Source organism: Dipodomys spectabilis, unplaced genomic scaffold (genome assembly GCF_019054845.1).
Source record: "Dipodomys spectabilis isolate Male_0828 unplaced genomic scaffold, ASM1905484v1 ptg000140l, whole genome shotgun sequence".
Classification (NCBI taxonomy): Eukaryota; Metazoa; Chordata; class Mammalia; order Rodentia; family Heteromyidae; genus Dipodomys; species Dipodomys spectabilis.
Window position 1 is genome coordinate 21,289,521 of NW_024870817.1, and position 24,351 is coordinate 21,313,871.

At 37.2% G+C, this 24,351-nt stretch overlaps 1 protein-coding gene across 5 annotated transcripts in view; it reads right to left on the minus strand.

Moving 5' to 3' along the window:
- Positions 1-24,351, minus strand: part of Msh3 (mutS homolog 3) — a 155,138-nt gene that overhangs the window by 96,725 nt on the left and 34,062 nt on the right. For all 5 annotated transcript variants that reach the window (XM_042690870.1, XM_042690869.1, XM_042690871.1 and 2 more), the window contains 4 exons: positions 8,540-8,652; positions 6,889-7,003; positions 3,137-3,221; positions 1,490-1,599 (listed from right to left, as the gene is read on the minus strand). In XM_042690870.1, coding sequence (XP_042546804.1) covers positions 1,490-1,599; positions 3,137-3,221; positions 6,889-7,003; positions 8,540-8,652 — 423 coding nt within the window. The remainder of the gene's footprint in view (positions 1-1,489; positions 1,600-3,136; positions 3,222-6,888; positions 7,004-8,539; positions 8,653-24,351) is intronic.

The window sequence follows — 24,351 nt, forward strand, 5'->3', positions numbered from 1 at the left end:
GCTGAGGGTGTTGGAACTGGCCTGTCCAGCTAACAGAGTGGAGGGTCACCACTTTCTGGCTGAGCCAGGACAATGCTCAGGACAATGGTAAGTGCCCACTCAGATTCTGAACTCCATCCTAGTTTTAGAGCTGTGAGACACCTTTGAGACACTGTACAAGTACTGAAGCTCTCAGGACCTTCTTCTTTACTATCAGGATTCTAAGTACTAAATACTCATCTATAGTATGAACTCCATAAATAACGCTGTCTATTCAGTACACATTAACTGGGCTCCTGCTAGTGCCAGATAGTGTGCCAGATATAGTTCTAAATTAGTGTTCCTACATTTATCTAAGTCATGATCAGTCATCTGGAGAGCTTTTAAAAAAGTCCTAACACCCCATGTATAACAGAGATGAATTCAATCACAATTCTTATGGTGAGACACAAGCATCCAGGTGAAGCTCCCAGATAGTTCTAATGTGCAAACACTCCTGGACACCTGTTTTTTGTTTTGTTTTGTTTTTACCAATCCTGGGGCTTGAACTCTGGGCCTGGGCACTGTCCCTGAGCTTCTTTTGCTCAAGGCTAATTCTCTACTACTTGAGTCATAGCACCACTTCTAGCTTTTTTGAGTAGTTTATAGGAGTAAGAGTCTTGTGGACTTTCCTGCATCATCTGGCTTTGAACCACGATCCTCAGTTCCCAGCCTCCCAAGTAGTGAGATTACCGGCATGGGCCACCAGTGCCCAGCTTGGACACCCCTGTTTTAGGGGCAAGACTCAAGTGTCTGCATGGAAGGCGCTCCCAGTATACAAACTCTGCTTTTGTGATGTCACACTGTTTCAGGATTTCAGCCATCAAGCTATGGTTGGTTGAGTGCTGCTCCTTAGGGACTCTCCATGAACTTGCCAACTTCACCACCATCACTACCACCATGTAGCCTCCTTCTCCAAGGCCAGCAAAATCACCAAATTACCTCCATCCAGCGACCAATTTCTGAGCCTTGCCGTCAAATTCCTCACAACTAATTGGACCACTTACTCTCTCACAGAGCCCATTCCTTCCAGTCTACAAACAGGCTTGCTCCTGGGACACAGAGGTGGAGGATGGATGCGGGGATAGCATCTGAACACCAGTCTATTGGCAGTTACAAAATACAAAACTTTTCCCCAACTTAAAACTGCTTTTCTAAGCCATAAAAACCTTATCATATTTAATTTTACAACTTTATAATTTCAGATGAAACATGGTTAAAAAGAATACCTTTAGGGCTGGGAAGGTAGCTCAGTGATAGAGTGCTTGCCTTACATACATGAGGCCCTGGGTTTGATGCCTCAGCACCACATAAGCAAAAAGAAAAAAGCCGGAAGTGGCGCTGTGGCTCAAGTGGTAGAGCGCTAGCCTTGAGCTGAAGAGCTGAGGGATAGCGCCCAGACCCAGAGTTCAAGCCCCCTGACTGGACCCAAAAAAAAAAAAAGAAAGAAAGAAAAAAGAATACACTTTACCTTAATTTAAGAAGTGGCTGGGTCACCCACTTCTTTAACCTTCGCTTCCCAAATGACGTCTTAGTGTGGTCTAAAACCCAAAGTAAACTTCCTTTGGTCTTCAGATCAGTCTAAGAAAAATTTTAAAAAACAAAAATGTCAACTAGTTATATTTGTGTCAAACTATTAGGTATTCATGGACCCTAACTATTCCACTCAACAAATTTTAAGTGTTACACATGTCTAATAATGAGGGGCTCATTCACACAAAATAAATGTTGATATTTTTACAAAGAAAAGGGACTGTCTATGTATTTTGGCAATTGATTAAATTATTCAGAAGCTTCCATGGAAAGAGAGACCAAGGTTAAACAAAGAGAGGATGTCAATTCTCAGCTTCTGTCTCTACAAGGTTCCACTCCTGGACAGCAGAAGGAACTGAAAAGCAGATTTTGACCTAAGGTTTCTTCTGCCTTAGGAACTGGTTTTCAGAACTGACTCTGGTAGGACTGGATAGGGAAGGTGTGGCAGGAGCAAGCAAAGATTGGAATGCCAGGGCTATGTCTATAAGTTTGGTGGGAGCTCTTCTTCAACAACCCATCCAGAAATGTCCTCATTCCTGCTCCATTTCTTATCATAGTTCCATGTGCAGAGCTGATGGAAATGTGTGAAACAGATCTGCAGCCTCTCCATCATGGAGCGACAGGATGAAAATGTTAATGAGCACTATAAGTCTGGCTGGAGTACACTACTTCACTCTCATCCAAGATTCAGGAAAACAAATTCAGTTTCTACTTGGCAGCAGTGATAAAGTATTTCTGAAGAGCTTTCAATCACTTCATTCAAATGGTTCACATTTCTGACTACTTAACCAAATGATTTGGAATTAGCATTTTATCTGAAATTAAGTTTTATTTCTTGATGACTTTGTAATAACATTAATTTTACAACCTAATACCTCATACTTTCCCAAGTAATAATTTTGTGGGGATAGGTGCCATGACTGGGACTTGAACTCAGGGCCTGAGCTCTCACTCAACCTTGTTGTGTATGGCTAGTGTTCTACACTTGAGCCATGCTTCTCGTTCAGTCATTTTTGTGGTTAATTAGAGATAAGAGTCTCAAGGATTTATTTGCACAGGATAGTGTAGAAATTTGATCCTCAGATCTTACCTTACTGAATAGCTAGGATTATAAGCATGAGCCACCAGTGCTTGCTTCCAAGTGTTAATTTAATAAACAAATCCTATCATTTACCTAATTCATCAATGAAGGACAAATAGACAATGAAAATTATTGAAGTAAGAGACACATTTACTAGTCAAATTGCATACCACAGTAACTTGTTTTACATTCTGCGTAATGAAATTGCAGACCTACCAACAAGTTAAAGGTATATAAGAAAAAGATCTAATCAACCTGACAAAGAAAATTCACTTCATATTAATTTTCAAAGTTATCTTCCTAAATAAATATGTAATATAGAAATTAAGACAGACACTATCAGGATGAAATATCCTTAGGTTATTAAAAAGGATAGCTTGATAACATCCTTAAAAAGAAAAGGCATTGTTGTTATTTTTACCTGCATTCTGAAGAACAGCCTCATACTTTATAATTTTTATTTCAAAACCATTTTGAATCAACTAGCCCTCATGTTGACCTGACCTGATTCTGTAGGATTTCCAGATTCCCTAAAGTTGTTCCATTAATGGTCATAAATTCCATGTCACTTGACAGCTGTTTAAAATTCCTGTAAAAGATTGAAATATAACCAGTAACCACATAATGCATAAGGAAATTTTTAAAAACTAACAGAGCAACACAAGATGAGAATTCACTAGGCTACTTGTCTTCCATTCATGCCAGTGCTGTTAAATATACTGATGCAAAAGGGCCGCTGCTCCAACACCAAAGCCAAAAACATGGAAGGAAAGTAACAGTTGCAGTGTTTTGCTTTTGTTTTACATCTCCAGGAATAGAAACAAGTATAGTCTTTTATTACGGCAGAGTACGTGATGGTACTTTCAGGAAAAGCTATGCAATTAACTAGAAAAAACATGTCAAGATATTTTAAATTGTCCTCTTGTTCTATGATGAGATAATCTTGATAAACACTAAAAGCTTTCACTTAACAATCTTATATGTGCAACAAATGTTATTTACTCTATAATTATCAACACGGTACCATGGTGGCCAATGTTGTTTGTACAAAACAGAGTAAGTAGCTAAAGTTATTTCCTTAATAAGGTTCAAAGAATTTGCACTCACCTTAAGTCCTTGTAAATATCTAAAACTAGATTTTTTTAACTTTATTTTATCATATAGATGCTGTACAGAGGGGTTACAGTTACGAGTGAGGTAATGTGTACATTTCTTGATGAACATTGTAAAACTAAATTTTTAAGCCATATATTTCAAATAGACTTGAAAAATTTAGATTCAATATAACTTTTTTAAAAAGTATATACACTTCCAGCTTATATTCAGAAATAGTAACTGACATGTTACAAATGTAGCTAATTCAACTTCCTTTATCAGCCAATTCAAGTGTTGCTTCTGTCAGTAGCACTTAACAAAATGACTTTATGTAAGTATGTATGTATGTATGTATTTAGAGACAGATCTCCAGCCAAACCTGGCCTTGGAAATTGTAGATTCTCCTGCCTCCACCTTCCAAGTGCTGGAATCTTCTTGGTGTATGGTATCATGTCTACGTCTTGATAGCATATTTTTAAAAACAATACAAATGTGGGGGGGGGACCAGGGGAGATGGGAAGGGATGGGAAGGGGAAACAAAGGAGGAGGCAACAATGCTTGATAAGAAATGTACTCATTACCTTGCCCATGTAATTGTAACCCCTCTGTACAGTATTTTCACAATAAAAAATAAAAATAAAAAATTTAAATTTAAATTTTTTTAAAAAAATTAAAAATAAAAACAATACAAGTAATGTCAGGTCACTAAAGAAGAAAAGTGTTAATGTTTGATTGTCAAAAAGGATATATTTTTGTGGCAAAATTTGGTTTGGATCTATATACTACCTGATACAGAGGGGATGAGGAAGAAGGCTTTGAGCCCTAACTAACATATAATTATTGGAGACTACCAATATTCACATTACCAACAAAGAAACCAGTAATGTGAACAGCCACATTCGTTTAGGTCCTTTACAGAGAAAAGTCATGGTTCTTTTCATTAACTGCATTAATGCGCTGTGTGTAATTTGTTTTTTCTTTCTTTCTTTGGCTACTTCTGTTATTGTTTTCCTTTTTGCCCTATCTGAACAAGTAATCTAACTTTCAAACTAGATACAATGAGAATTTTCTTTAAATCAACAGCCACACTGATTTTAATAAGATCTCAACCATTGGGCAATCTTAAATTAGAAGGATTCCTACAAAAGAGTAATTATCAAACTGCTGTAAGGACTAACCATGCTTTTGAGATTTCCCATATATTTTTGGTTGATAAGTATTTTGAAGGTAGACTCTTTTCCAAACAAAATCAATTTCCTTCAGCCAGTGTCTAGTTCCATGTAGAATTATATACATTGTGGAACTAAGGTTGTATCAGCCAACATCCTCAGGTATTTAACAGTATATGGTCACTGAACTGAAATATTCAAACAATCTTAAATTATTTATTCTGTGAAAAAGTCAAATTTTATGTGCTTTGAAATGAACCTCATAAACAATGCTTGGCTAGAATTCATGCTGTGTGAATCTGGATAGAAATCTTATAAATACATGGGAAAATACTTCATTAATATTTTAGACACCAAAACTTTTATAAAGCATGCTTTTCTTTCTAAAGTTTTAAAATGGAAGGAAAAGATTCTTGCCCAGAGCTTACCAGGGAAACTCAAGACTGTATCATTTCTATACTACTTTATGAGAAAGGAAAGGAAGAAGGAAAGGAAGGGATGGAGGAAGGAAGGGATGGAGGAAGGAAGGGATGAGGAAAGGAAGGAAGGAAGGAAGGAAGGAAGGAAGGGAAGGAGGGAGGGAGGGAGGGAGGGAGGGAGGGAGGGAGGGAGGGAGGGAGGGAAGGAGGGAGGGAGGAATCCCAAAACTATTCTGCAGGATATTCTACCAGTAGAATAGAAATTCCACAGTCTAGTCAAGATCCAAGCTCACAGGCAGATCTTCCTCAGGATAGCAGTCTTCTCAGACCTGCTGCATTAGCTTGTTTGTTTATATTTTTTTCTTTCTAAATTGTTTATCTTTAGCTAAACTAACCTTTTCATTGTATACCATTCTTAAATCCTATCATCTCATTTCAAAGCTTTACTACTTCTTATTTATGTTCTTCCATGACTAGTATTGTTTTCTTAGTGTCTTTTAGCATGCTTTAAAACAGTACACTATACTTTTTCTTTCCTCTGTGGACATGTCTTTCTGGCATTCATTCATTATCTGTAACGATACTATCTTGCTCTGCTGTGGTCTGAATATAAAATGTCCTCACAGGCTCATGTGTTGAACATGGTCCTCAGCTGGTAGTTCCCATGGAAACTTTGGGAGGTGGAGTCTAGTACAATTAGGTGATTGCAGGCATGCTTTTTGAAGATCAGACCAGGTCAACAGTCCTTTCCTCTGCTTCCTTTCCCTGTCAGCCATGACCTAAGCTGGACCATGCCCTCCCTACCTGGACAGACTGAACCCTCTGAAACTATAAACTAAAAATAAAGCTTTTTGCCCTTAAATTGCTTCTGTCAAGTATTTGGTAATCATGATGAGAAAAGTATCAAATATGTCCCTGTTATTCTCAAGAAAAATACCTTTCACCACTCTAGCCAGCAACTTCGAACCAGTACCACTTCTTGTTACCTAATTCAATTCTGCCATTTTACTGAGTTCACTCCTACAGGCCACCCACTACTACTGAAAAGAGCTAACTTACACCAGATCATGTAATGGAGATAATTCTTGACAGAGCCAAGACAATGGGCTAGTGAAGGTGGAATATAGAAAGGCAAGAAAATTACCCACTGACATTTTAACTTCATGGGTTATTAAACTAGTATTTCCCTAGACAGTCAATTAACAGCTTTGAAATGCCTGACATCTACCAACTTAGTTTTTCTTGCAAAAAGTTATCTGGTCCATAAAATAAAAAATGAAACCAATAGTAAGGAAGATAGTAAAACTTATAAATACTTTTAGTAATACTTTATAATCCAATTAATATAAGGCATAGTTGTATAGTCAAAACAATATATCAAATAGCTATCATGAATACACTTTGACAGCATTTTTAATTAAGAAATATTTTAATTATTGCTCAGCAACAATATCAAACAGTTAATCCTTATACCCTCCTTAGTATTTTATCATTAGCAGGCAAAACTCTCATTTCTAATTTGATTTATGAAATGTTTTAATACAACATTTCTTTCCTCCTTTTTTCTACTTACTCAGGTTTAGAGAGCATCTTTTCCAAATTAAATTCTTTTAGATATTTTATTATGCCAGCCAAAGAGCAAATCACAGGCTTCTCCAAATTAATGATGCCAGAAAAACTTTGGGAACCTAAAAAAGCAAAGCATATACCCTCATTAACATGATTACTATTATTGAAAACAAATTTTAAGCTAAACAAAATATATTTTATAGTTAAAAATATTTATTATTAAATATTACTTAAATGTGAAACATTAAATTATATTTAAAAATAGTATCAATGTGAAACATTAGATATTATTAAAATAATAGTTTGGCTGAGATGCAACCTCCTAAACTGAAAGGTCACCTTTGAGAAAAAGTGATCATAAATACCTATGGTATGGAGAAAAGCACATTGTTTTGGTGATGAATTGAATCTTTTGGGAAGAACAAGGGGGTACCATTTTTAATAGTTCAAACTCTATCCTAAGACTGTGAAAATAGAGGGTGAGTTGAAAATTCTTTTATAACCGTTAAAAAAAAAAACCAGTAGAGACAACCTAAATAAACATCCCTAGGGTAATAGTTAAATAAGTTTTGGTAAATCCCAATCACAGGATAGCTCTTGAAAGGACTGGCTTATAGCTATTTGAATTGATATAGATGAATAACCACCACACATTGCTAATGACAGGGGCTGGTAGTGCAGCCATTCTCATTGCTCACCACCAACATGGGAACAGCTCTCAGTCTGGCCACCCTACTTCACTTTTGCACCCTGTAGGGGATTCTAAACAATGCAAAATGGGAGGCTTTACAGGACAAATAAGGGGAAGAAAAGACTGGGGGGTGGAGTGGCTCACTGACAGACTGCCTGCCTGGCAAGTGCAAGAATATAAGTTCAAAACCAAAAACCATGAAATTTCCAAAACCAGATGCTGAAGCCTACATGAAAGGCAATGCTAACAAGACATGATGAAACTCTCAGGCACGTGGCAAGGACAAACATTATCTGTATGGGGTGTAATGAGAACTGAAACAAGCCCAAGTGTGGGCCAAAAGGAAAAATGTGTATTCACATCACTAAACTGAACACTAACATAAGCTGGACTGTCTTGTATACGAGGTACAGACAAAATAAAACACTAATGCCTGATGAGGAAATGCAATCAGACAAACAGTGGTTACTTAACATGTTAGGATCCCATTACTAACGTGCTGGTATTTTAATTCTAACAACCAACCTTTCAGATGCTAGTCTTCTTAAGAATACCTAAACATTCTATAAAACTGCTAAGCTACTAATGAACCACCTTTAAAGGTGAGCAAAAAGAAAAGTTGGTCAATAATTCCATAGAATCAAGTGAATCTGTCAAAAGCAGCAAGTGACCACATGGTTACAACTATAAAGAAGAGGCTACAGTTGTATTCTGTAATCTTCCTGCCTCAGCTTCCTAAGTGCTGAGATTACAGGTATGAGCTACAGGGTGGCTGCAGTGGTGTTCTTGAAGAGCACAAGAATAGGGCACTTAAAAAAAGAAGAGGGCCCTTTGCCCTCAGCTCCTTCTACTTCTGGCTGATTACTGTCTACCTGTCATTCAATGGAACGTCACATTCACACCATTAGCCAAATCTCAAGTCAGTACAGTTTGACAAATACACTAACATGGATAAAATATTTACCTTTGATGTCTACTATCTCTTTTCCATAAAACTCTGAAACTACCTGGAAAGCATGTCTGTATTCAAAATAAATGTTGTCCATCCTTTCTACCCGAATTCTGTCATCCCGCACACTGAAAGAAAATAAAAATAAAAATATCAAAGTATTACCCCATTATTTCAAACTATTCACTAAGACCTCACCCTGAACAACAGCAGCAAAAAGACAAGAATCATTCCTTCTTTGAAGAGGTTGAAACAATGAGAGAAAGAGAAGAAGGGAGGGAGGAAAAAAGGGAAGAAAGAAAGGAAAAGAGAGAGAAAAAGAACATTTCCCTGCTCAAATATCCCCAATTCATAAAATATCACAACTATTATTTTTATATCCTGGCATCAGGTATCACCTAGCACACCGTGGACTTTCTCATCTGCATTATTAAAAAAATTCATTGAAATTAAGTTAACTGTATTACCCGTACCTAGGAAGTAAAACTGAAAAGCATCTTAATTTCATTAAATTATCTATTTAGAGATTCTAACAGCAGAACAAAGCATTGAGTAATTCCTTCTTTGAGGAGCTTCTTTGGACTTTTGCTAAATTCATTTTTTTTATCACAACCACCAGACAAATGCAGTAAATTCCTCTCTGAGTCAATTGGTTCATTAAATAAAGTGACTGTATAGTCTTCTTATCTATAAATGTATAAACAAAAGCATATCATCCATGCTAAGTGATTCATGTACTTTTCTATTTCCTGTCTTGATTCCCCATTCATTCATCCTTCTCTTTCCTTCTCTCCCTATTTTTATCTGTTTGTATGATCAGACAAAGGCATATTACCTACCTTGCTATGAATAAGTATATGATATGCATGAACTTACATTACATATATGTCATCTTACTATAAAGTGAAATGGCTTTTTATACATACTTTTCTGCACCTTGTCTACCTCACTAAATACTAACTCTTGAAATTCTCTCCATACAGAGTGACCTCGCCATAGCTCATTCTTTTGAATGACTGGAAAATATCCTATAGTACACAAAAGCTGAAATTTGTTTAACAATTTCCTCATTTTTGATATTTACGTGATGGTAACTATTTGCTTTGTGGTTTTTTCCAAAGATTTAATATTAAAGTAACAAAAAATTACAGATACCACTCTGTAGCCTATATATACCCTTCCCCAATCATTATCTATTTTTTTCAGATATGAATCCTTCAGATAAAAATCTTGAAATAAATAACAATAATAATAATAATGATAATGACAATGACATGAATATAAAAGGGAGATTCTCAGGTGGAAGAAAACCAGGAAAAGAAGAGAAACTTCTGGGAGAAAATATGATGGAACTAGAGAGGGAGGGAGAGGGAGAGAGAGAGAGAGTATAACAGTAGGAGAGGAACAGTTAGAAAGCATAACAGTGGGGGTGAATTTGACCAAAGTACATAGTAAGCATGTATGAAAATATCACAGTACACTCTCCTTGTACAATTAATTTACACTATAGAAACAGCCAATTTCACTTAAAAATATTCTATCATTACTAAATGACCCCATGCTGCTGACCACATATATGGTATATATGCGCACATCTGAGGGAAACTAGAGGAGAACACAGAAACAGGGGGGAACGGGAAAACATACAACTGCAGGACCCATCAGCGCCACTGGACACCGATCAAAACAAACTAAGCAACTCAAGGGCAACGATGGAAGGGAGGGAATGAGAGGGAAAGAGGGAACAGGTAACACTAAGCAAAAGGAAAAAAATGTACATATCACCCGATGTGGAGCAAATAGCTGTACTGTCAAAGCTCATAGGATTCACAAACTTTATAGACCACAATAAAGACAATTTGCCCCAAGAAGGTTAGAATGTGTTTGTGACTTTAACTAAGTATAACTATCTAACAAGACTATGAAATTTGTGAAATTTATGTCATCACTTAATCACAATGAAATATATATATTCTTATGTGATTAATATTAGGTAAATAAATCATATCTTAAACCTTATTATATCAAATTATGTAGTGCTTTTAAATTTACATCAGTGTAACTTTATTATAGCTATACAATTTGTACTCAATGTGGTATACTAGGAATGAGACAATCAACAATATATAAAACCTTCAAGAAGAAAATTGCAGAATGTTATTTTTTTGATATAAAAGACATGAATAGAAGTGTACTATCTTTAGCAATGAATATCTATTAAAACACAATTTCTCTCTAAATCAAATACATGTGCATATATGTACATATATATACATATGTATGTGTGTGTACCCAATCAGAATCCCACTGAAGTTCTTGTAAAACTGGACAATATAAACTGGAAATTTGTGAAGAAAACTAAAGTCCCAGTGCAGTTCTGAAGAGAACAGGTAGAAACCTTGCAACTCTGATACTGGCACTAAGCCACAGAAATAGAGGAACTGTGGTGCTGATACAAAGATAGGCAAAAAAAAAAAAAAAAATCCATGGACCAAGACTGAGAAGCCAATCTGGACACCACTGGCTCACGCCTGTAATCCTAGCTACTCAGGAGGCTGAGATCTGAGGATCACGGTTCAAAGCCAGCCCAGGCAGGAAAAGTCCATGAGACTCTTATCACCAATAAACCACTCAGAAAAAAAGAAAAGAAAAGAAAAAATGGAAGTGGCGCTGTGGCTCAAGTGGTAGAGCGCTAGCCTTGAGTTGAAGAGCTGAGGGACAGCACCCAGGCTCAGACTTCAAGCCCCACAACCGACAAAAAAAAAAAAGACTGAGAAGCCAGAAACAGGATCACATCTAGAGGGAAATACAGTGTGCAGCAGCAGTAGCATCATAAGCAGCAGGAGCAAGCAGCGCAGGATTCTGCTGCATACTAAAGCTAAAGAACCACCGCTCTAAACACAACGGTAAACCTGACTGGAACAATGGAAACCAGCTAACAGGAAAGAGCTACCGTTGCTCTGGAAGCTTATCTTATATACATTGGTATGTGTACATGTCGTGATCTAAGAAAATAAAAAGTATTTATAAAAATAAGCTGGAATATAACATCTAAGTTAAGATAATCTAGAAGTGTTCCCAATTTTATTCTTTTGCTCATTATGCTTCATGATCACAAGGCCCTGAGTTCAACCCCCAGTACCAGAAGAAGAAAAAAATTAGTTCTGTATGGATTGTAGATCTAAGTATGAAAGGGACAATAATACATAGGAAGAAAAAACATAGGAATATATCTATCATATCACAGTTTAAAATACAAAAAGTGTGACCTATAGAGAAAAACACTATTCACCTAACTAAAACACTCAATTCATAAAAAGGACACATAAGTAGGGTATAAAAACCCAAAGTAAAAAAGATTACAGCAAACACATTCCATTCATATCATAAAAATAGGCAGAATATCCATAAAGTAATAAAGACCATACAACCCAATAGAAAAAAATGGGTAAAAGTTAGAGAAACATAAAAGAGAATATTTAAATGGCCAATAAACATAATTTTTAAAGACTCATTATCATCAATTGTAGTAAAATAAATTAAGCCATAAAGACAACAACATATACCCAAAGAACAGCTGACAATATTAAATGTTATTAAAAAAACACACAAGGAAACAACTCTCAATAGTACTGAAATGCAAATAAAAACTCCTTTGGAACTTTGAAAATTCCCTGCACTGCACACTTGTGATTTATACATTTTTCATATTTGATACACTTCAATAAAAAGTTTCTACAAGAAACACATAAGTGTCATATTATAAGAGAAACTATTTGTGAAATAACAAATTCACCAAGGTTCCATTTAATGTACTTCATCACACAAGTTACATTTTTTAATTAACGATCAATTTTAAATCAGAAATAACTAATGCAAAAAAATCCCTAAGTAAAACTTCATAGGAAAAATTTTCCACTTAACAAGAAAAATACATACAAAGCAGCTGAAAGATTAAGTGTGGGATAACCAATTTGTATCAACATGGTTCTAAAAAAGTCCTACATAATGCTTTTAAATATTCATACTCACTTCTAATTACTCATATATCATAACAAATTATCAAATGATGACATTTTAAAGCACTCAACAGACATTTATGGACTAGCCCTTAAGCCCTTGAACTCAGTAGCCATCAGGGAGTTGGTATTGGAAGTGCTGCACCTCCCTCCTAATTCCCTCAATGACTCTCCATTCCCTGCTATGTGACCAAGAACCACGCTTCCATGTAGCATATTCAAAATTCTCTAACAAAACACATAACCCCCACCCATGTACAATTTGCTTTTTTTTTTTTTTTTTTGGGTCTGGTCGTGAGGCTTGAACTCTGGGCCTGGGCGCTGTCCCTCAGCTCTTCAGCTCAAGGCTAGCGCTCTACCACTTGAGCCACAGCGCCACTTCCAGCTTTCTTCTTTTTGCTTATGTGGTGCTGAGGAATCGAACCCAGGGCCTCAGACATGCAAGGCAAGCTCTCTACCACTGAGCCACCTTCCCAGCCCCACAATTTGCTTTTTTAAAAGGGCTGAGTAGACATGTTTTTACATAGTGATCTGGCCTGCATCACTTCTCTAACCTCTTTTCTTTCTGCCCCCCTCAGCTACTCCTTAAACACCACAGGCTGGCCAGGCCAGGCCAGGCCTCAGCACCATCTTTGTAACTCTGCCGCTTCTGTCCCAAATGCTCTTCTGTAGACACGCATATGGCATCCTCACCATTCTGTCTTCATCCAAAGTCTCCTTTCCAATGAGATCTCCCCTGATCACTGTGTAAATGGCTACCTCACTAGAATCCATGAGCACAGTGACTTCTGGGCTTGGGGGTTTGGTGGGGAGTGGGGGGGAGGGGGTTGAGGGGGACTGGGGGGAGGTCTTTTTTGCTTTTTTGTTATTTTAAATCCTGTAGTACTAGAGCTTAAACTCAGGGGCTCCTGTTTTGCTTAGTTTTTTCACTCAAGGCTGGTGCTCTACACTTGAGCTACAACTCCATTTTCAGATTTTGGCTGGTAAATTGAATATAATAGTCTCAAGGATTTGTCTTTTGGGGCTGGCTTTAAACCAAGATCCTCAGATCTCAGCCTTGTCAGTAGCTAAAATTACAAGCATGAGCCACCAGCCCTCAGCTTCAGTTTCATTTTTACTATACCCAACGTCTAGAATAGCACCTAGTGCAGAATAGTTCTCATCTGCAGAGCATTGCTCCATAAAAGAGCTACAGAACAGATGTCTGCCAATTGCAGCACCATGTCCTCCCTTAAGACTGGCAGAATCATCCCCATTTTAAAAGTCAGTAAATTGAGCTTAAAGAGATTAAGTACAAGGCCCAGTCAGGAACAGATAATAAGTTAGTAGACATTCAGATGGAGAGCAGAGCACCTGGCTCCAAAGGTTTTCTCAGTTCTATAAGCATGGGCAGGCAGAAGCTCTTCAAGGACAAAACCTAAGAGGAACCTTTTCCTCCCATATGTGATGTTATCAAAGAGTTTTTCCCCTTCTGAGCCACTGAAGAAAGAGTATTAGTCTAGCTACTGTAAAGCTCCTATCAATCTTTATCTTCTTGTAGACTCCGTTAATACCTAGATTTTTAGCAGCAAAGTTATTATTTGCAACTCAAAAAGCATGAGTTTCCACAATGTTTTTACACAAGTTCCTACAGTGAAAAGACAGGCAGCTGGTTACTCAATTACTGCTCTAATTAAAGCTCTGTTTGAAAAGTAGATAAGGATTTAGAAACCCATTAAATTTGATAAAAATGGACTTGTCAGTTATCCCCCAGGCTTTGAATGAAAGCAGTACAAGAACACTAAATTCTTCATTATGCAATCTTTTTATTGAACATCCTCGTGCAAACATTTTGTTCACAAAGTGGTTAAAGTTATAAAGTCTCCTATCTGTGGTTTCCTAGATACCTTAATTGAAAAATGTTCAATTCAACTCACTTCCCCTTTAAGTGTGTTTGAAATCCTGTAGACCTGAGTTAAGATCTTACCAGAACTTTGTGAAATTAGATTTTAGTAAAATTTCTATTTGGACATTTTCACAGGTAACATGCCTTACTCCTGCCAAAGACATTGTTTTTAAAGATTAAATGATGCTTAAAAAAAAAGATTAAATGATGCTTTAATTCTCCAACAGTGCTGTCAATCCTGAACTCCTCCAACAGTAGCATATAGCAGGCCAGCATCAGAACTGTGTGACTGCGACATACACCAAAATCACAGATTATTCCCCAAATGTACTAACATCAGTTCAGCCTAAAGTCAGGGGTGAGGGAGCCATGTTCATTTTTTCAAAGTTTCCTGGGCAAGTCACACACACGCAGGCTAAGAACACTAGGTGAACAATTCCAGCAGTCAGTGTACACAGGACTAGCATTCAAAAGGGAAATGCAAATCTTTCTTTAAAGAAATGTGTACAATCTGGCACAAGAACAGACCTGAGGACCAATGAAATACAACTGAAGACCCAGATCTATAGCCGCTTAATCTTCGATAAAGGCCCTAAATTAATTGAATGGAAGAAAGACAGCCTCTTCAGCAAATGGTACTGGCAAATTGCTTAAACACCTGTAAAAAACTAAAGCTATATTCTTATATATCACCCTGCACCACAATCAACTCCAAATGGATCAAAGACCTCAAAGTCAAAGCAGATATTACAGGAAGGAATAGGAGAAATTCTATGGCTCCTTGACACAGGGCTGAAATTTTCTTAATAAAGACCCAGAAACGCAACAAATCAAAGAAAGGTTGGACAAATGGGATTGCACGAAACTGTAGAGCTTCTGAATGGCAAAGGACATAACTAGCAAGATCAATAGAAAGCTCATGGATTGGGAAAAGATCTTCACTCATCATAAAACAGACAAGGTCTCACATCTAAAACTTAAAATCACATCTAAAAACTCAAAAACTTAAATCTTCCAAAAATGAATCCTCAAAGAAACAACCACCGAATTAATAAGTGGGCTAACAACTTAAAGAGAGACTTCTCTGAAGATAAAGAATGGCCAATAGACACATGAAGAAATGCTCAACTTCTCTAGCCATAAAAGAAATGCAAATCAAAACAACATTGAGATTCCACCGCACCCCAGTTAGAATGCCTATAATCAAGAAATCTAATAACAACAGATGCTGGAAGGGATGTGGCCAAAAGGAACCCTACTGCATTGTTGGTGGGAGTGTAAACTTGTTCAATTACTCTGGAAAGCAGTATGGAGGTTCCTCGAAAGACTCCACATAGAGCTCCCCAATGACCCAGCAATCCCACTTTTGGGCATTTACCCAAACGATCACAAACAAGGCCATACTAAAGCTACCAGCACAACTATGTTTATCGCAGCATTATTTACCATAGCTAAGCTATGGAACCAACCCAGATGCTCCTCAGTAAATGAATGGATCAAGAAAATGTGGCAGAGAGAGAGAGAGACAGAGAGAGAGAAAGGCCTCCATCAGAAAGAATGACATTGTCCCATTTGTTAGGAAATGGAAAGACTTGGAAAAAATTATATTAAGTGAAGTAAGCCAGGCCCAAAGAAACATAGGTCCCATGGTTTCTCTTATCTGCAATAACTAGTATATGTCTAGGACAAGCAGAAGAGGCCAAAAGCTATGTACATGGACCATATAAGCTGATGCTAAGTGAAATGAACCCCAAGATAGGGACACAAGAAGTTTTATCTTTTTGCTGTTGTTTTTAATGTACTTATAATGTACTGTGTGATTTTTTTTGTTTCTTTGTATGTTCTCCCCCATGGTATAACCTCTGTTTTTACTGTATTTGATTCCCGTGCCCTGCATCTTGTACATACATTTTTCTAATTTGGGGAGTAGAAGGGAAATAACAAAATGCTGAAATAAGGATACAGGATGACCCATTGTAACAATGAGATGTACAAGACACTATGTTGAAAATAAACTTTACAACATGGTGGGGGGAGGGAGGAGTTGGGGATGTAGGGAAGAAAGGGATGTGGGGGAAAAACAAAGGAGGGAGTAACAATACTCCATAGGAAGTATACTCATTACCTTACTCATGTAACTGTAAATCCTCTGTATAGTATCTTTACAGTAAAAAATATATTTAATTTTAAAAAAGAAATACATACAAGGACTGGGAATGTGGCTTAGTGGTAAAGTGCTTGCCTAGCGTACATGAAGCCCTGGGTTCCATTCCTCAGTACAACATAAACAGAAAAATCCAGAAGTGGCAATGTGACTCAAGTGGTAGAGTACTTGTCTTGAGCAAAAGAAGCTCAGGGACAATGCCCAGACCCTGAGTTCAAGCTCTAGGCTTGGCAAAAAAAAAAAAAAGAAAGAGGGCTGGGAAGGTGGCTCAGTGGTAGAGCGCTTGCCTTGAATGCCTGAGGCCCTGGGTTCGATTCCTCAGCACCACATAAGCAAAAAGAAAACAGTCGGAAGTGGCACTGTGGCTCAAGTGGTAGAGTACTAGCCTTGAGCTAAGGGACAGCACCCAGGCCCAGAGTTCAGGCCCCATGACCGGCCCAAAAAAAAAAAAAAAAAAAAAAGGAAGGAAGGAAGGAAGGAAGGAAGGGAGGGAGGGAGGGAGGGAAAGAAGGAAGGGAGGAAGGAAGGAAGGGTACAAAATGTGTGCATGACTCACTTCTCCATAAGCAAGACTCTAAGCACCATAAAAAATAAAATTGTCTGCATTCATATAACGAAGTTGGGCCTAAACAACTGTAAAACCACATTCCCTTTTTATACCCTCTACACAGGCCAATGGTGACCTACAACTGAGGCTTCCAAAATGAACAGAAAATTGACCAGATGTTCCTCTCAAGCTGAAGTCAACAACACCATCAATGAACAGGAAGACAACATTAAGAAAGAGGTCTCAGTCATTACAGTACAATAGGACAATTTTAAATTACAACTTTAAGTCCCTTTTCATAACCAATCTGCCTCTCTGTTGTCAAATATACTGTTTTTGAAATTTTAAATGGGGATAAACTCCTTCAACAAGAATGGAATCCACACTCAAACAAAAAAACTTGAGATCCAATCTATTATCTTTATTGTAAGCGAAGGTCTGAAGTTGGTGACTCTCAAATAACAGACTCTATTAACAGACCACTTACCGAGATTCAAAACTAACATCCATGTGAACAAATGTCAGCTTGCCATTTTTATGATCAATGCTGATATTAGCAACTAAATTTTATAAACAGTCTACTATGAGAAAACTCATGATAGTGTACTGATTAATTTACTTAATGGCATTTATTAAGACTATGTATAAGAATATTCATTTTTGGTAAAGGATGCTAGGCTTCATGACTACAATTTAAAATAGTTCAGCAAACAATAAAAACATGAAAAATTTCTGGGGAAAGGGACTATAGTTTTCTAACATACTCTTTATTTTTCATTTCATGACTAAGTAGTTGTACAAAGAGGTTACCATTCCATACATCAATGTCACCCCTTCTATCGTTCTCCTTATTTTCCCCTTCCTTTTCCTATCCTCAAGTTATACAGTTCAATTTTTAATATTGTGCATAGATTATAATAACTGCATTTCTCACTCTTCCAATCCTGACTGAGTTTCAAGTTTTATAGCTGAGTAACATGTAACATGGTCACAATGTCACTCAATTAATATGAAATTCATTCATTTTATCAGTTCTCACAGGAGGGACGTATGGCCACTTTTTTTGAAGACTAAGGTAGTATACAAAATGATAATGACGATCACTAGAACAAAACATAAGAATAACCCCATAAAAACTTAAATAGAGATTTTTCTAAAGATACAGAAATATAACGTAAAATACAAACAACCTAATATTGGAGATATGTGAGGTCAGCTAAATTCTCTCGTTAATAAAAGGAAATTAAAATTCAGTTTGAATTACAACGTTGATATCTTCTCAAAAAACCATCTATGCTACATGTAGAAGCAACTCAAAGCAAAGTAAGTCGGAAAGACTAAAAATAAAAGGATAGATGGATGAAAAAAATTAACTAAGACTACATACTAGATGATGCAATTTAAAAAAAAAAGCACAGACAGACTTTATTATCAAGGAAAAGGAACGACAGAATTCAGATCTAAATGCATTAAGCCGAACAAAGAAGCACTTTATGATAATTGCACCATTCAAATATACAACTCACTCAAAAAATAAAACTAGTTACTAAAAGACAAAGGAAAAAAATAAACAATTGCAGGATTTACAGAGGAGAGGCTTTTCAACTTCTTGTTCCCTGGACTTGAACCTGGCAGTGGGAAGGGGAGGATGGCTGGAGCCATCCTGCCACCCTGTGGGATATAAGGCAAACTCAGCAGGAGGAAGGAGAGCCTAGAATTCCAGCCGTGCTCCAAGGTTTTCACATGTAGCTGATAAATTCATTTTTAATTTTTCTCAATAAAAACTTGAAGTCTGGGGGTTTCAGGCAGAATAAGGAGTTGTCAGCTGTGCAGAGAAGGAAGATACAAATAGCTCCTTAGAAAGATGGTGGCCTCCACTGGAGTCCACAAGGCCAACAGTGAACCAAGCTGAAGGAGACCCAGTGTGACTTTCAGCTGGCGAGTCTGTCTTGCTAAAAATAATAATAATAATAACAAAATAAATAAAACAAGCAGAGAAGAGGGGACATCTGAGAGTCTGAAGACCAGAGGACTCCCTCCCCACAAAGCAGAGATTCCTACAGGGAACTAAAACTTTTTTAAAACTTTTAAAGCCTAAGGTAGAGAAACTCACTAGGATATATGTCCAGAACACAGGCCTGTTAGGGAACAAGAGGCAAGCTGAGGGTTTCCCCATTCCTGGAATCCCATGGGACTAAGGCCAGAGGCCTGAGGCCCACAAAGTAGCAAGGCCACTTGCACAGGGCAGAGCTGCTCAAAATGTTACTAAAGATAGGATCAAAATGTAAGAAAACCAACGTCTCTTTAAATCTTTTTTTTTTCTCTAGTTTTTTCTGGGTTGAGTTGACTTTTCTTTCTTTTGCAGTGGCTACAATTTTTGTTATTTTACTCTTAAAGGGAAAGCTCCATCAAAAAAATTATGTCTCCACAAACATGACAAGGAAAGTACTTCTGTTTGTGATAAGGTTAGTAGTACTAAGAGGATTAGTGTTCAAACTTGGAAGAAGAAAGGAAAGGGAAAAACACTTTGAAGGAGGAAGAAACAGGAAACTCAAGAGCTGAACAAAGCCATCCATTCCTGCCTGCTGATATGATCTCCCAGCTCTTCTTCCTTGATCTGAGAAAGCTCAGAGAGCACTCCCTTGGAACCCAGTTTCAAAGCCTCCAATCTTTCTTCAACTTTAGTCCAGTACAATCCCAGGCCTTTCACAACCATCTACACATACCACACACACCCAGCCCTGCAGATACATTCTGTTTCACGTGTGGCAAAATGTACCTTCTCTCACCACTTTCACAGAATAACCACATGCTCAGATAATGTACTTTCTACTGAACATGGAACTGTGGCTTGAATGTGTTTGAAATAGTGCCTCGAAGACAAACAATTAGCAAAAAGCCAGAAGTGGAAGTGTGACTCCAGTGGTAGAACACTAGCCTTGGGCGGAAAAGCTGAGCCGCAGTCAGAGGCACGGAGTTCAAACCTGACTACTCACACACACATACAAAAAAACAAAAACAAAAACTTCCTGTTATTCCAAGGTTTAAAAAAAAAGGTGAAAAAGGCAAGCCACAGATTGGGAGAAAACATTCACAATACATACACCTAACAAAAGATTTTAATTACCAAATATTAACTGTACAGAGTAATGAGTTTCGTTGTGCCAACTTCATACATTCATTTAATATATTTACATAATGTCTTCCTCATTACCCTCTTTGACCCTCCATTTTATCAAATAGCTCTCCTACGTTCACGTCTGTCTTTTTTCTTTCATTTTTGTTTTTTTAATTTCATTTTTACATTTTGTTTTATAACTTTCATCTCATTTTGTATATATATATATATATATATATATATTATTGTCAAGATACTGTACAGAGGGGTTACAGTTACATAAGCAAGGTAATGAGTACATTTCCTATTGAGCATTGTTACACCCTCCTTTGTTTTTCCCCTACCAACCCTTCCTTCCCCGCCTCCCCAACTTTTCCCTCCCCCCACCAAGTTGCAAAGTTTGTTTACAATATAGTATCTTGTACACCTCATTGTTACAATGGGTCATCCTGTATCCTTGTTTCAGCATCTGGTTATTTGTCTTCCCCACCCCAAATTAGAAAAATGTATATGCAAGATGCAGGGCACTGGAATCAAATGCAGCAAAAACAGAGGTTATACCATGGGGGAAGAACATACAAAAAAACAAAAAAATCACATAGTATATTATAAGTACATTACAAACAACAGCAACAAAGATAAAACCTCTTGTGTCCCTATCTTGGGGTTCATTTCACTTAGCATCAGCTTATATGGTCCTATGTACCAAGTTTTCTACCTCTTCTGCTTGTCCTAGACATATACCAGTTATTGCAGATAAGGGAAACCATGGAACCTATGTTTCTTTGGGCCTGGCTTACTTCACTTAATATAATCTTTCCATTTCCTAACAAATGAGGTGGTGCTATTCTTTCTGATGGAGGCATAGAATTCATACACACACACACACACACACACACACACACACACACACACACACACACCACATTTTCTTGATCCATTCATCTACTAGGGGGCATCTCATTTTATATTCAGTTTTATTACTTTGTTAGGTTTATTCCTCTGTTTGCTAGTTTTAGGTTTTAAGGCTATTGTGATTGAGACTGTTGTACTGGTATATAGACATGCCGCTATCTTCTGCGTGTTGTGTACCCTGATACTTTGTTGAATGTTTGTCAGATCTAAGAGTTTTCTAGTGGAATCCAGAAGGTCTTCTAATTATTGGATCATCTGAAAATAATAATTTGACTTCTTCCTTTCCATATTGTATCTCTCAACAAAGGATTTTTATTCCAGTTCGATAAAAGATTCTTATAACTCTCACAAGTAATAAATGTCTTTCTGATACTGAGTGTGAACACAGGGCTTTACCTGCTATGCAAGTGCTCTACCCCTTGAGCCATACACCCCAGCCAACCAAGCCTTACAATAAGCAAAGAAGATAGATGAATTAATAGCCAATCAACACATGAAAATATCACTGGTCACAAAAAAAAAGTATAAACCAAAATGTGAAGCTGCTACACACCTGACACATTCAGTATAGTGACTAAAATTGTGAAGACCCACAATAATAAGAGTTGACAAGGATGTGGATCAACTGCAACTCTATACACCTGGTAGAGGGCAAAGTTGTGGAAATACTTTGAAAATATTTTGACTGTTTTTTACACATTAAATATATTCTTATACATATAGACTACCAATTCCACTCCTAGTTCTTTACACAAAATTAAAACATTTATCCACAAAAAGATGAAACATACAGGAAAATTCTAAACAGCTCTACTGAAAATAGCTCAAAGTTGGGAACAACCCAAATACTTGACGACTGAATGGATCAACAAATACTGATGTATTCATTCAACATACTGAGTATAAACAGGAACAAATTCCCATACACTCAACATCACGGATAAATTCCATATATACTGTTTCAGTACAGGAACTAGACATAGAAGTGTAAGAGTGTGTATGTGTGTGTGTGTGTGTGTGTGTGTGTGTGTGTGTTATAAAATTCTGATGGAAACCAATCAGTAGTTGCTTGGAATGTTAGGGGAGAGATGCAGAGAGAGTAACTACAGACAAAGAGAGCCATCAGAAAGATAGAAACATTCTGGGTCTTAATCAGGGTAGTAGTTATTAGGATGTATAACTTGTCAATATTAATTGACTCATACTTAAAATGTATAAATTTTATACATGCATATCATACCTGATAAAAGTTTATTAAAAAAAATTTTGTTAGAGGCATAGCTCCGTGGTAGAGCAACAGCCTAGCAATTAAAAGGCCTTGAGTTCAAATCTCAATAAAGAACAATTTTGAATTTATTTTATGTAGGTTATAATAAAGATTTTTATTTTAAAAATATGAAGAAACCCCTATGTGAGTGTGTATTCCAAATATTTTTGATTAAGATTCAAATTCCAAGGGGCTGGGAAGGTGGCTCAGTGGTAAAGTGCTTGCCTTGCATGTATGAGGCCCTGGTTCCATTCCTCAGCACCACATAAACAGAAAAAGCCGGAAGTGGTGCTTGGCTCAAGTGGTAGAGCGCTAGCCTTGAGCTGAAGAGCTGAGGGACAGTGCCCAGGCCCCGAGTTCAGGCCCCACGACTGACAAAGAAAAAAAAAAAAGATTCAAATTCCAGTATTTGTTGAGCAAAAAATGATGACTAGAATGTCTCTCATTTTAAGAAAAATACTTAACTTCAAAAAGCACATTCCAAAAAGCCTGCTGTGGTGGTACTGTAATGAAGTGGTGGCCTGTAATGAAGCGTTTGGGAAGCAAAGACAGGAGGATCACCAGCAGGAAACCAACCTGAACTACATAGCAATACCTTCTCTCAAAACATCAAGGGCTAGGGATATAGCTCATGCAAACTACTCACCTAACTCACTCAAGTTCCTATGTTTAATTTTACAACCAAAAAGGAAAGGAAGAGAAGGCAAAGAAATATAAGACAGGCAAGGAAAAGGTAAAGAGGAAAAGGGAAAGGGGAGAGGGAAGGAGGAGAGGAATGGGGAAGAGAAGAAGGAAGAGGGAAAGGTGATTGGAAGGAAAGGAAAGGGAAGAAAAGGGAAAAGGGAAGGAAAGAAGGAAAAGAGGGAAAGGGAAAAGAAAGAAAAAGGGAAATTCCATGGCTGGGAATATAGCTCAGTAGCAGAACTAATGCCTAGCATGTTTAAGGCCTAGGGTTCAAGGGTTCAATCAAAAATGCACATTATGCCAGGTACCAGTGGCTCATGCTTGTAATCCTAACTTCTCAGGAAGCTGAGATCTGAGGATCGAAGTTCAAAGCCAGCCCAGGCAGGAAAGTCCATCAGACTCTTATCTCCAATTAACCAACTAACCAATTAACCTGAAAACTGGAAGTGGCACCGTGGCTCAAGTATAAAGCACTTGCCTTTAGCTGAAGAGCTCAGGGACAGTGCCCAGGCCCAGAGTTCAAGTCCCATGACTGTCAAAACAAAAAAATGCACATCATCTTTATGTACTTTGAGATGACACTTTAAGTATGATCTATTCGTATATAATATAACAATAAAGTTTAAAACATAATTTTTGCTTCCTATAGTGCAAAACATATTTTTTCAATAGCAAAACCACAAAAATTATACATGGCATTAGCTCTGCCTTTCAGAAAAAGATCTTTCTCAAAAATCTGAGATCTGGATAACCTTACATAATTATGAACAAAAGTACCAACTTTAAAGCATTCTCAGATTAGTGGAAATTCATCTCAAAGATTTCTCTCGTACATGATGAAAACTGGTTTCTCAGCACGACACAAAATCAAGACTATTTTACTGACCATAGGCCTTGAGTCCATAAGTTAATTAAAAATCTTACGATGACTTCAAATAGTCTGAAGTAACAAATCTTTCTAAACTAATATTTTTCTCTGTAAATATTAACTCTGACATTATCCCCAGAAGGAACTGCTTAAAAAGAAACCAAGAAATTATCTGGAATTCATAGAACAATGAATACAAAAATACACACAAGTAACACATCAGCTATCTGCTATTTCCTTTTCTTTTTTTTTATTTATTTATTTATTTTGTCAGTCCTGGGGCTTGAATTCAGGGTCTGGGCAGTGTTCCTGGGCTTCTTTTGCTCAAGAATAGCACTCTACCACTTGAGCCACAGAGCC